Here is a 13,301-nt window from a genome sequence, read left to right on the forward strand (position 1 = left end):
GAGCACTAACCACCCAAGGACAGAATAATTTACACGTTCACAAAGATCATTTCATGCTTTATGAAAGCCGTGTGCATTACAAGCGAGCCTCCTGCAGCACAGACAATAGGCCAAATCACTCACGAGCACAAAAGAGAAAGGAAACGTGTTTTTATATCAACGTTACAATCACGCCGACTATTATGTGCATGTCTTTTACACTTTACAGCCCACTGTGTGAAGAACACGCTGTTGGCAACTAATATTTTTCCCCAGAAAAAAGGTCTAATTCAGAATTGAACGCCTTAAACTACAATGGCTGGATTCCCAGAAATGGATTAAATCTATGATCTTGGACTAAATTGCAGTGGCAAACGGGAGTCATCTCTGGAAAGTTTTTAAGTGTAGGTTTAGCTTAATCTTGGTTTCTAATCTTATGAGAGGAACTCAAGTGTGGACGCACCTTTGGGCCAGTTTCCCAAATCGTGGGCCAACGTGTGAAGAACACGCCGTTGGCAAATGACGTTTTCAGAGAAAAAAGGCCTAATTCAGAATTTAACCCCTTAAACTACAAGGGCTGCTTTCCCAGACGTTAAGTCTAGTCTTGGGCTAAATTGCACTGGCAATCGTGCATCATCTCTGGAAATTTTTGAGTGTAGGATTAGCTTAATCTGGGTTTCTAATCCCAAGTGTGGGCCAATTTCCCCAATGGTGGGCCCAAGTTTAAGCTCCTCTCATAAGCGCAGCACTTACATATTAGTTCCATTGTAGTTCTTCAATATTTCATAGTGCAGTTAAATGCATTGAGTTTATTTGATTTGATTGCATCCAACCTTTCCACATGAATAAAATATACCCAAATACAAATCAAGTGAATCCAGTACGTCTCTTCTTTCATAGTACCTACCGAATAAGAGAAACTCACCAGATAGCTAACGTTACAGCTAGGAAACCAAATGTCGTCATTACAGCTGAATAAAGTATAATATTAAATTTATAACTTCGTTACAGAGGCGATAACAAAAAATGCCTCATTGGACGAGGAGCACACCAAGCTAAAAGCTAACGTTAGCAGGGTAGCTGGCGATCTAGACATGCCACCTCAGTTTGGCTTCGTTTCTCTGGCTAAAATGACAAAGTAAACTTGTTTCTGATGTCCGTTTTTCACAGGATAAAGATGGAATCTTTAGCCATTTAGTTCTTTCAGAGCTGCACATTCAACTCATCTTTTAGGGAAAAGGTGCTGTAAAGGGTTCTCTGAGTGATGCCATTGAAGCATCTCTTTTTCCCCTAAAGAACCATGTTTGTAAATGCTTTAAAGGTTCTGTGCCACATTTAGGGTTCTTCATGATACACTTTAAATATAAACATTTTTACTTTTAAAAAACAGTTTGACTTTGTCAAAGACGTCTCTGTATCATGTTGCAGAGATATGTACTGAAGTTAGCATGCTAACCGGCTAGCCCTGAGCCACAAGTCTGCCATCAGTCCAGCATGACAGGATGAAGAAGTAGAGCTGACCTGAGGGCAGATTCTGAAATCCTTTCAATCAAAGTTACTTATTATTGACTTCTTATAGGTCATTTAAGGACAGGTGGCCAGTGAAAGGAACAAAAGCAGAACGCTGGCTGAGGCTCCTGGCAAGCAGCCTTTATCACTACTTCTACCTGTTTTAGAAGCCAAACAACAGCTAACATTTCCACCGCTGGAGACAGGATGAAATTGATGTTGAACTTGCAACATTTCTTCTAGACTGGTAAGCAAACAGCTGTTAGTGTTAACATTGGCTATTTAGCAATAGCTCATAAAGGTAGCTAATTGAAGTGACTGAAACTGTTAACGTTTACAAAGTTAAATGAGGGATTGGGCATATCCGTGTTTCTTATGATTGGAGTGGACACCACAACTTTGTTGTGATATGTTGCCCCCTGTTTGTTTGGAGTGTGAATTGCGACATCTTACATATTTCTCCTTTAAGAAGGTTGCTCCTACTCAAGCATTTCATTTCCAAAAAGGGTTCTCTAAAGAAGCATCAATTAAATAGGCTTTTTACAGAACCTAAATTGGTTCTTCTCTGCGTGAAGAACCATGTTTGGCACTTTTATTTTTTACCAGGCCCATTTTGAGTTCTCATTATCTCCTTTTACGACGGTGATTGTTTAATATGACTGAATGGCAGCTGTGATGGACAGTTGGGAATCATTTTAACTGTCTTAGTCTTTAGTAAAATGATGCTGCCTGTTAAAGTCTGATGTTTCCTCACGTCTGCTGCTGCTTACAAACACTCGGTTCCCCGTGTTCTGCATTTTTCAAGACTATCTGCATTTTGCAGGAGTGAAAATGGACTCAACTGCATTACAGGATCAGAACCGCCGTCCCGACCACGGGTATGACTTGTACACACCCCGAAAAAATTAGGTGGCAAAACGGCTCATAGTTGTGAAGCCATAGAAGATCCAGTTTTGGTTCCGTAGAGAACCTACTGATGGATGCTCCTTCAGCACCCTGTTTTTAGAAATGAGATGTATGAGTGTGAAGAACCTGTTTAACTTTAAAGAACCTCCACATGCTGTTGAATAAATGAGATAATGAAAACAATCTATACCTTAAAGGTGCCAAAAGGGTGCTTTGCTTGATGCCATGCAAGAACCACTTTTGATTCCCTAAAAAAATAACTTTCAATGGATGCTTCTGTAGAGAACCGTCTTTGTAAATGAGGTGTGTGTGTGTGTGAAGAACATTTAATACAAATTTTAAAGAACTTTCTTATATTGAAAACTATAAAAGGTCCATCACAAAGCTCTCTTTTTCCAATGTGGTTCCCTAGGGAGCCAAAAGTGGTTCTTCAGTGACATTTAAGAGTGCTATACGTTTAAGCCAAGAGCCATTTAGGAAGGTAGCAAAGAATACATTATGCAAGAACTTAGAAGAACTACTTTTAGTTTACTGAAGACCCTTGATGGATAGTTCTTTTGGAGAACCCTTTTTTGTAAATGAGATCTGCAAGGGTGAAGGTAATGAACCAGTTTAACGTTTCATCCTAGAACGTTTACATTACATTACATACATTATGTGGAGGTTCTTTCGTCTTTTAATAGGTTCTTAAGCAAAAGTCACATCTCTTTATTTAGAAGGTTTTTAGGGAAGTAAAAGTGGTTGTTCTGTGTTTCCAGTGAAAGAACACTGTGGCTCCTTTATCATTAAGAGTGTAGGCATCAGTAAACTTGCAGTATGTGCATTGTTTACTGATTGGCTGAGAGAGTGGAATTATCTGAGCATCAGCACTTCTTCCTTGTTCTTCCTCCAGGGAGAAGAAGAAAGGCTCATTATTCAGCATAGCAGGACCTGAAAACACTGTCTAGACATCGATATTCATCTTCCATTTCCCTTAGGAACCCAACAGAACAACATCTTCATACACAGGCCCACTCCGGAGATATGATTCAGAATGAGATTATATATTATACAGCTCTTTAGAGAAGTCAGAGACCAGCCTTAATTCATTTCATTTCTGCCCAATCGCCATTTACTACCAAATGTATATGATAGAAGATCTAAAATAATGCACTTGCATAAGGAAGGAGTGAAAAACAACTGACTAAAGGCTACAGAGAAAATGGGCCTCCTAACAACCACCTGGATGACCCCCAAACTGCCCCTCATCAGATAAACAGCACTTAAAGCTTTCATCTCTGAGAGAGAGGAGAAGATCAAGCTGCTGCAGATCTGAAAACATCCACAGGTGTTTCTGTCCATCCTTCCAATGTGAGAAGACCACTCAGCGCTGTGGGTCTGAAAGGACGTGTAGCTGATCAAGAAGAACCTCACTGAGAAAAGGAGACGGACACATCAAGCAGAGAAGCTGAACGATGGACTGACCACCCCAGAGTCCAGACCTCAGCACCACTGAATGTGTCTGATTACTTCAGAAAATCACCAACCAGCTTCTAAGACTGAACTTTGGACGTGCGGGAAAACGTTCCTGCTGATGTCTTTGAAAAACTGAAAGTCTCCTGAAAAGAACAGAAGCCGCTTTTTCTCCTGATGCTGCAAAATGAATAGTTTGTGCTTAATGTCTGTGCTGATGGTAGATTAATTAGATGAAGGGTGCTCTCTGCGTTTTCCATGGTGCTGTATATATATTTTACCCCCCCGGTATGGTATGACGGGTCTGTTGATCAGCGCCGGATCAATGGCTGCAGATCTGGATGGCCACTTACTGTGCTGGGTTTGTCCGCACCCCCCCGCCCCCATCCCCGTTGCAAGTCATGGACTCTGTGTGTGTGGAACTGTGTGCTAATGCTGAGGTGTTTTTTCTCTCTGTTCCCAAACTGAGTTTCCTCACCCAATGTATTCTGTTTCTCTTTTCCATTATATGCATTTCGTTGCTTTGTACTTGCGACATAAGCAATGACAATAAATTGAATCCAATCCAATCCAATCCAATATACATGGATAAATGCTTATTTATAAGAATGTCCCCTGATGTTAAAGGATTGGATATTTCTGCATCCTTTCCGCCGCACTCTCCACCAATTTGCATGTTATCGTGGCATACTGAAGTCTCCTGATAAAAATAGAAGCTTTAATAAAGGCAAAGGTGCAATTTTAATAAACATGTATAGTCTTAAAAATTAATAACTAGTACCTAGTGGCTATGTTGACTGCAAAATAATTAAATAAAGGGGGTCTCTTACTTATATATATATATATATATATATATATATATATATATATATATATATATATATATAAAACACACACACACACACACACACACACACACACACACACACACACACACATATATATATATATATATATATATATATATATATATATATATATATGTTTTTGGCATTAAATGAAGGTTGGTCTCTGACTTTTGCTCAATGCTGTATATAATAATGCTTCAGAGAAATTAAACATTTTTTCACTTCCCTGATGTTTGACAAATGCAGGATGCTTCCACTTTGAGGTGCATCACTGCTCAGTGGTTCTCATTCCTTTCTTGTAGTGAAAATTGTCACTACAGTTATTATTAGCTGCTAATTGACTGGCAGATTGGAACTGGCAGAACCTGCAGTGTGTAAAAATAGCAAGCGCACCTCCACACCGCGGTTTATTCTAAGAGGAACTGAAAATCGACCTGGAATGCATGGATTTTTCAAGGGTTTTTTAGTTGGCCTGTGAAAATTTTTACGGTCGGTTTCAGGAGATGAGCTTAAACAATGTACAGCCTATATATAGTGTGCTGTGTGTTGAAAACCAATATTATTGAGGATCTGGGTAAGCATATGACTTCAGTGAGACTCAGCTGTGTCTAAACGAGACCTCATCGACGGCGGCTCAGCCCCAGCTCTCCTAGTCAGACATGGGCTCTTCTGTTAGATCATCTGGTCCTTCTGTCAGATCGTCCATCTCTGTTGAGAAGTGCTCTGTACTCTCGATCATAGACGTCTCCTTGGCAACGCTGTAGGTGAGTGCCACGCTGTAGGCTGCCTGCTTGGCCTGAGCCCGCGGGCCGCAGCTGCAGAGCCTCCGGAAGGCGGCGCGGAACTTCTGAGACATGGCGTTGTAGATGACGGGGTTCACGGCGCTGTTCAGGTAGACGCAGATGCGGCAGAAGAGCAGGAACCAGGAGTCCAGGTAGGCCTCCTGGAGGAAAGAGTTGACCACCACCAGGGTGCGGTAGGGCATCCACAGCACTGCGAAGAGGATGACCACCACCGCCAGCATCTTGGTCACCTGGAGCAGGGTGATGAAAAGTGGTGTCACTTTCATTTTAGTCATTCATATTCACTTTCTTGGTTTCGCTGTAGGATCGCTTTGTTGGTTTTCATTGTTTAAATGTAATTGTTTCATTGTAAATTGATACACTTCTCAATTTCAAGATTTAGCGTTTTATTTCTGATCAATGAGGTCAAAACAGAGAAGAGTAGAGCCTAAAAAAACCTCAGTTCCCGTCAAGATCATAGCGGCCATGCGTCTACAGAGAACAAACCTAAATTTGACGTTTTCAGCTCTTTTTATGCAGAATTTCTGTGTATTTTCTTTAACGTAATAGAAAAAACATTAAATATTGAAGGTGCCAGAACGTTATGTTTGATTTTTTCCCCAATGTGTTGAATTAAATGAACAGTAACTGTGTATTAAAGTGTGTTCTCCATAGATACCACTGTATAAGGCTCCCGCCCCAAAATACTTTGTGTACTAGTGTGATTGTCCCCGCCCTCCCTGCCCCCCTCAGTTGGACTCCTACATCCTACATCCTACCAATTATATAGTTTACATGACCATTTTCCAACCTCTGTTTGTCCCTTAGAATTAAACAGGCTGTTGTTGTTATTTCTACTTGAGTCATTGTTTTGTCAAAGTACTGAAGTAACTTGGGGATAAGATCTCAACAAAACTAATTCCATCTCCCTACTTTTGTCCGACTAAACGACTGCCCACTTGTCCGGCCGGACACTGATGGATAGACGACTGACTGTCGAGCCCTCCTGCTACCCGCTTCAGACCAGCTGCCCACACCCCAGCTACCGCCACTTGCCTTGGTCTAGCTGCCCACCCTACATTGAGGTTTTCATGGACTCCTAGCTATTACTACTACTAACACTACTGCTATTAATATTAGTAGTATAATAACTTTGTAGGTAGTTTGACCAGAGGAGGATGGGTACCCCCCAAGGTGTGGCCTTGGTTCCTCCCAAGGTTTCTTCCTCAGCTCTGAGGGAGTTTTTCACCCCTGGCTTGCTCACCTGGGGTTTTACATTTATGTTGAAACCTTGTCTTTACTGGAATTCTGTGAAGCTGCTTTGTGGCAACATCATTTGTAAAAAGTGCTACAAATAAACTTGGTTTGACTTTAATTGACTGTACCTTTAAGACTGACGTTTATAAATGATCTCTGCTCTGATTGGCCGTCCTGTATTGTGCCTCATTCAGAAAGCAATCCAGGCTGAAACACTTCTTATAGCTTCAGCATGAATGGGTGGGGTTAAACAGCTATAGACTGAATAGGTGGGTTACTGTGGATGTGTTTCTTGTGCCATCACAAAAACAAGTTTAGTTTCCTTATATGGACTGTATAGACTGAGGCGAGAACAGTACATTTTTAACTTCAGTAATGTTTACAGAATATATGAAACTCCTATTTAAAAAATGACCGAACGGTATTTTTTAATGAATTTTAGTCCTGATGCTTCAGCTGGTTTTGTTACTTGCTGTTACTTCTACTTGAGTCATTGTTTTGTCAAAGTATTGAAGTAACTTGGGGATAAGATCTCAAAATAGTAAACAAAAACATTCTTATTTGTGTACTATTTTGAAAACTTTTATCTGCAGGTTTAAGATTTTATCATCCATGAAATGTCAAGTGGGGCAACTGCAAATTAATATGAAACATTGCATTTTAAAGCTACCTGCCACAGACTGAAGACAGGTATAAACTAGTCTTTGTACTTGGACACCTCTATAAACATTTGTCCTTGAACTAAACTTTTAGACAGTTTAGACAGTTTTTCAAACAAATAAAATTTTTCTACTAATAAACTTTTTTACGTAGTTTTCTGGGGTCACACCGCCTGGCTTGATAAACTTAACCAACCTAAAATTTAAAACGTATTAAAACTTAAAATAACTTTTTTTTTCTCAGTAATTTTAAAAGGACTAGCGACCTTGGCATTGTACCATGAAGGTTACTAGGGGTCTATCTTGTGATACAATATGCTGCTTTATATTTCAGAATAAAAGTCCCTTGTTTACAGTTGTGCCATGTGACATTTGTAGAAATCAGAATTTATTGACAACAGTTTCCAGTGAGTTTTAAAACTTGTTTTGCAACCTGCTATGAAGTTTTCAAAAAGAAACTCATCCCAAACTTTTGTATGTAGAATTTTATATGACTAAATGACCTTTTTAAATTGTTTGCTTGATTTGTATATATGTTTAGATGTTCACACCAACATGACATTTTTAGACTTTGGAAGACTTTAAAAAAGAAAAACTCTTTAATGGATTTTATTTTGATGCACTGGTGAGTTTATATAAAGGCGATATTGTTAAAAAATGTTAAATATGTTATTTATTTTGAAAATTATATCGAGAAATTATTTAAAAGGGAAATAATGGACTTGGATGCAAAAATGCATGTCATATCATTGGCTCTTTTTTTCTTGCTGTATGCAGTGCAGTAAAGATCTTTAACCCCTTATTACATACTGAAGCTTATGATTTAGTAATGCCAGAGACTTCAATGCAAACTGGTTGAGCTATTCTTCAGTTATAGAAGTGTGTAGTAAAACTAGTCTTGCCAGTGGGCCCTGGACATTTAAGGGATTAAAGCAGTTGCAAAACTGGACAGTCCATTTAGACCTCGCTAATGTGCCTCACCTGCCTTCTGGAAGCTGCTGTTGTACTTGAGCACTGGCTTGAACTTTTGAGGCCGTTCATCTTGCTCCCAGCAGAAAGGCCGTCATGTCCATTCTTGCTTTTCCCTTTGGGCAGAGGGTTCAGAAAGAGAATCCTGGCAATGAGCCCGTACAGCACGGTGGACAGCACAAGGGGCAGGACGAAGAAGACGCCAAAATCGAAAAAGTAAATGGGCAAGTAAAGGTTCCGGGACACTTTGTAGGCACAGGCCACCACGATGGTGTCCTCGTACACCAGCTCCTCTGTGTCAGCCAGATAAAACCACATGACGCAGTAGAGCGAGGTGGTCAGCCACACACCCAGGATGATCCTCTTGGCCCGAGTGTATGTGCACAGAGACTGGGCGCGGATTGGGTGGCATATGGCGATGTACCTCTCCACAGTGAAGGCTGCGATGGAGCAGGAGGACGCGTTGATGCCCAGGTACTGGAGGTAGGTGATGCACAGGCAGCCGATATGGCCGAATAGCCATGAGCCGTAGAGGCTGTCCGCTACACTGGGCAGGCCGGCGGCCACCAGCACCATGAGATCGGCAGCTGCTAAGCTTACCAGGTAGCAGTTGGTGGGTGTGCGCATGTGCTTGGTGGTGAGGACCACCAGGACCACCATCACGTTGCCAACGATTCCTAGAGCACAAATGGTGAGAACCAGGAAAGCACTGATCACCTTGTATGCGGTGCTGCGGTCAGTCCAAGGGCCAAGAGTATTGTTGGGAGAAGTGAAGTTCTCCATTGTTGCAGAATTAGGAGAAGAAGAAGAAGAAGAAGAAGAAGCTCAACAAAATTTCGCAGAACTTTCAAGTCTTCTCAATTTTTTCTTCTATCATCCAGTCTTGCAAGTCTCAGAACGTCTCAGTTTTTGTTTTGCCTGTTTCCAGGTTGCTCCACTTCTTCTATTGACCAGTCTGAAAATGTCCAGGTCTTTGCAATTTTTTGAGGTAGGTCCAGTTCTTCTGTAGTCCAGTCTTGCAAGACTCCTTAATGTTTGTCAGGTATGTCCAGTTTTTGTTTAATCCAGTCTTACAAATTTTAAGATTTAGTCATTTTTAGGTAGGTCTGCCTTTCCTGTAGTCCAGTCTTACAAACAAGAGATCTTCTTAATCTTTAAGCTAAGTCCACTTCGTCTGCAGTCCAGTTGCATAAACATCAAATCTTGGATCTTCTTAAGTTTTCTTCTTTTGTGGTCTAGTCTTACAAATTCTGCAGTTCAATCACTCAAATTAAAAGTAATTTTGACCTTACAGGCTTTCAATGAGACCCAGTTTCTGTGTAATGACCTTGGTTCTTGTGATCTTCTGTTGACCAGTCTTAAAATCTTCAGGTCTTCTCAATTTTCTCAGGTAGGTTAAATTCTTCTGTAGACCGGTCTTACAAGCCTTTAGTCTTCTTAACGTTTGTCAACTATGTTCACTCCTTCTTTAATCCAGTCTTACAAATCTTAGGTCTTCTCAGTTTTTAGATAGGTCCACATCTTCTGTAGTCTTAATCTTTAAGACAGGTCCACATCTTCTGTAGTCCAGTCACACAAACATCAGATCTTCTTAAGCGTTAAGACAGGTCCACGTCTTCTGTAGTCCCGTCATACAAACATCAGATCTTCTTAATTGTTAAGACAGGTCCACGTCTTCTGTAGTCCCATCATACAAGCATCAGATCTTCTTAATCTTTAAGACAGGTCCACGTCTTCTGTTGCTCAGTCTTACAAAGCTTAGATCTTAAGTTTTCAGGTAGTTCTGCTTCTTCTGTAGCTCAGTCTTACAAATCCTGTAGTTCAATCATACAAAATAAAAGTAATTTTGGTCTTACAGGCTTTAAATGATGCCCAATTTCTGTGCTATTGAGATACTTCTCTCCTGCTAAAACCTGAAAGCTGCTGAGCTTGTAAGCGGTTCAGAGGGAGAGAAGCAGTCAGGTGGGCACCGAGTGGTCGCTGTATCGAGCTTGGCTGTGATGTCTCGCGTTGCGGCTGTTAGACGTTGCTTTTGCGTTTTCCCACCCGTTTTCCGGCCAGCCCCGCCTCACTGCGCTTGTGAGCGTGCGCTACTGGCCAATTGTGTGGAGGCGGAATACAGCCAGCCAATCACAGCGAGGGGGCGGGGTTGTGACGGAATACGGGTGGGAAACAAACCAGAGCGTGTCTGGTGGACAGCTCCCGTGGTGCTGAAGTTCCGCTACTGGAGTTCAAACGATGGGAACCCGCTGCTGTTGATGCGCTGGACTGTCCAGGAGGAGAGCACTGTTTTAGGCTCATGCTCCGGTTTACTGTTGGATCATTAATGTTTAAACGTTCATGTTGAGCGGGTTTAGAAGACCTTAAGGCTTTGAGCACATAGCTTCACACACGCTGATTCCCGAGAGAGTAACACGTGGTCAGTTAAACCAGTCCTTCAGATGGACACTTGGTCGATACCGCAGCTGCTTTGGCTGTATTGAACAATTTTCGTGATCAATTAGTCTGAGCCCGGGGCCGCGAACAGTCGATGTTTCTCCTTCATCAAACACGCTCTGCATTATTCCACATGAGGAGGAAGCTGAGCTGTAATGAAAGAAGGAAACAAATAACTAAAAATGCATGGCTACATGAAATTAGATAAATGAAATGCAGTTTGGGAGTTTTAGGTTAAAAGGCAGCCTTCAGGCCACACAGTGCTTTGGAACGCATGTCTACCACTATTAAAGGGCTCATACTCTCAATTTCTCTTGTAGTTTGTTATTTACTCAGATGTCGGCTTATTTGTTCAAAATCTCCTCATCCCTTAGAATTAAACAGGTCACTGTGCCTTTAAGACTGAGGTATGCAAACGAGCTCTGTTCTGATTGGCTGCTGTCTCGTTCAGCAAAAAATAGTCTGAGCTGAAACACTCTTTATAACCTCAGCATGAATTGGCAGAGCTAAACTGCTAAGCTGGAGAGGTGGATATATGTAAATGTATTAGGTTTTTGTGACATCACAAAAACAATGAGCTGTATATATATATATATATATATATATATATACACAGCTCATTGTTTTTGTGATGTATATATATATATATATATATATATTTATAAGTATTCAGTCACCCTTCCAAATCATTGAATTCAGGTGTTCCAGTCACTTCCATGGCCACAGGTGTATAAAGCCGAGCCCCTCGGCCTGCAGACTGCTTCTGCAGACATTAGTGAAAGAATGGGTCGCTCTCAGGAGCTCAGTGAATTCCAGCGTGGTGCCGTGATCGGACGCCACCTGTGCAGCAAGTCCAGTCGTGAAATTTCCTCACTACTAAATATTCCACAGTCGACTGTCAGTGGGATTATAACAAAGTGGAAGTGATTGGGAACGACAGCAACTCAGCCACGAAGTGGTCGGCCACGTAAAATGACAGAGCGGGGTCAGCGGATGCTGAGGGGCATAGTGCGCAGAGGTCACCAACTTTCTGCAGAGTCAATCGCTACAGACCTCCAAACTTCATGTGGCCTTCAGATCAGCGCAAGAACAGCGTAGAGAGCTTCATGGAATGGGTTTCCATGGCCGAGCAGCTGCATCCAAGCCTTACATTTACGTTTACATTTACGGCACTTAGCAGACGCTCTTATCCAGAGCGACTTACAATTTGATCAGTTTATACAAGTAGGCAAAGGTGGTGTTAGGAGTCTTGCCCAAGGACTCTTATTGATATAGTGTAGGGTGTTTACCCAGGTGTTGTTTGAACCCCAGTCTACAGCGTAGAAGGCAGAGGTGTTACCCACTACACTATCCCAACCACTTACATCAACTTACATCACCAAGCGCAATGCAAAGCGTGGAATGCAGTGGAGTAAAGTGCTGCCACTGGACTCTAGAGCAGTGGAGACGTGTTCTGTGGAGTGACCAATCACGCTTCTCTATCTGGCAATCTGATGGACGAGTCTAGGTTTGGCGGTTGCCAGGAGACGGTACTTGTCTGACTGCATTGTGCCAAGTGTAAAGTTTGGTGGAGGGGGGATCATGGTGTGGGGTTGTTTTTCAGGAGTTGTGCTCGGCCCCTTAGTCCCAGTGAAAGGAACTCTTAAAGCTTCAGCACCAAGAGATTTTGGACAATTTCACGCTCCCAACTTTGTGGAACAGTTTGGGGACGGCCCCTTCCTGTTCCAACATGACTGCACACCAGTGCACAAAGCAGGTCCATAAAGATACGGATGAGCCAGTTTGGTGTGGAAGAACTTGACTGACCTGCACAGAGTCCTGACCTCAACCCGACGAACACCTTTGGGATGAATTAGAGCGGAGACTGTGAGCCAGGCCTTCTCGTCCAACACCAGTGTCTGACCTCACAAATGCTCTTTTGGAAGAACGGTCAGAAATTCCCATAAACACACTCCTAACCCTTGTGGAAAGCCTTCCCAGAACAGTTGAAGCTGTTATAGCTGCAAAGGGTGAGCCAACATCATATTAAACCCTATGGATTAAGAATGGGATGTCATTCAAATTCATATGCATATATGGAATGCATATGTAGTGTGTATAATAAGATATGTACAATGCTTAGCTGAAGGTTTTGGTGCCACTCATTGCTTCAAAGACAAACTGAAGAAACTGGCAGGGCTAAACTGCTGATATCACAAAAACAACAAGCTGTTTTTCAGTCAGTGTGATCTGGACAGACAGTCTTTGGGTAGCCAGTCTAATAAACATCGTGAAAATAATGTTTTAATTTACTTCTGCCTTAAATTTTGAATGAATCACATTTGCATAGTAAGATTATTTAAAGTTCAAATAACCAAAAAAAGCAGCCCAGAGAAAACAGCAACAATAACAATAAAAATGTGCCATCATATTTGCACAGACCACATTTTATTATGTTAAATTTAGCCAAAAAATGTTGCATTTAGTTCACACATTCAGTCAAACAGGACTGTTTCTAGAAAAGA

At 41.6% G+C, this 13,301-nt stretch overlaps 1 protein-coding gene across 1 annotated transcript; it reads right to left on the minus strand.

Annotated features, from left to right (window-relative positions):
* Positions 1 to 4,807: 4,807 nt before the first annotated feature.
* trhrb (thyrotropin-releasing hormone receptor b) lies at positions 4,808 to 10,365 on the minus strand. Its single transcript, XM_017721356.2, has 2 exons — positions 8,374 to 10,365; positions 4,808 to 5,727 (listed from the first exon to the last, which is right to left on the minus strand). The coding sequence occupies exons 1-2, from the start codon at positions 9,142 to 9,144 to the stop codon at positions 5,344 to 5,346; spliced, it is 1,155 nt and encodes a 384-aa protein (XP_017576845.2). The 5' UTR covers positions 9,145 to 10,365; the 3' UTR covers positions 4,808 to 5,343.
* Positions 10,366 to 13,301: the final 2,936 nt, after the last annotated feature.

The sequence above is a fragment of the Pygocentrus nattereri genome, chromosome 1 (genome assembly GCF_015220715.1).
Source record: "Pygocentrus nattereri isolate fPygNat1 chromosome 1, fPygNat1.pri, whole genome shotgun sequence".
NCBI classification, from domain to species: Eukaryota; Metazoa; Chordata; class Actinopteri; order Characiformes; family Serrasalmidae; genus Pygocentrus; species Pygocentrus nattereri.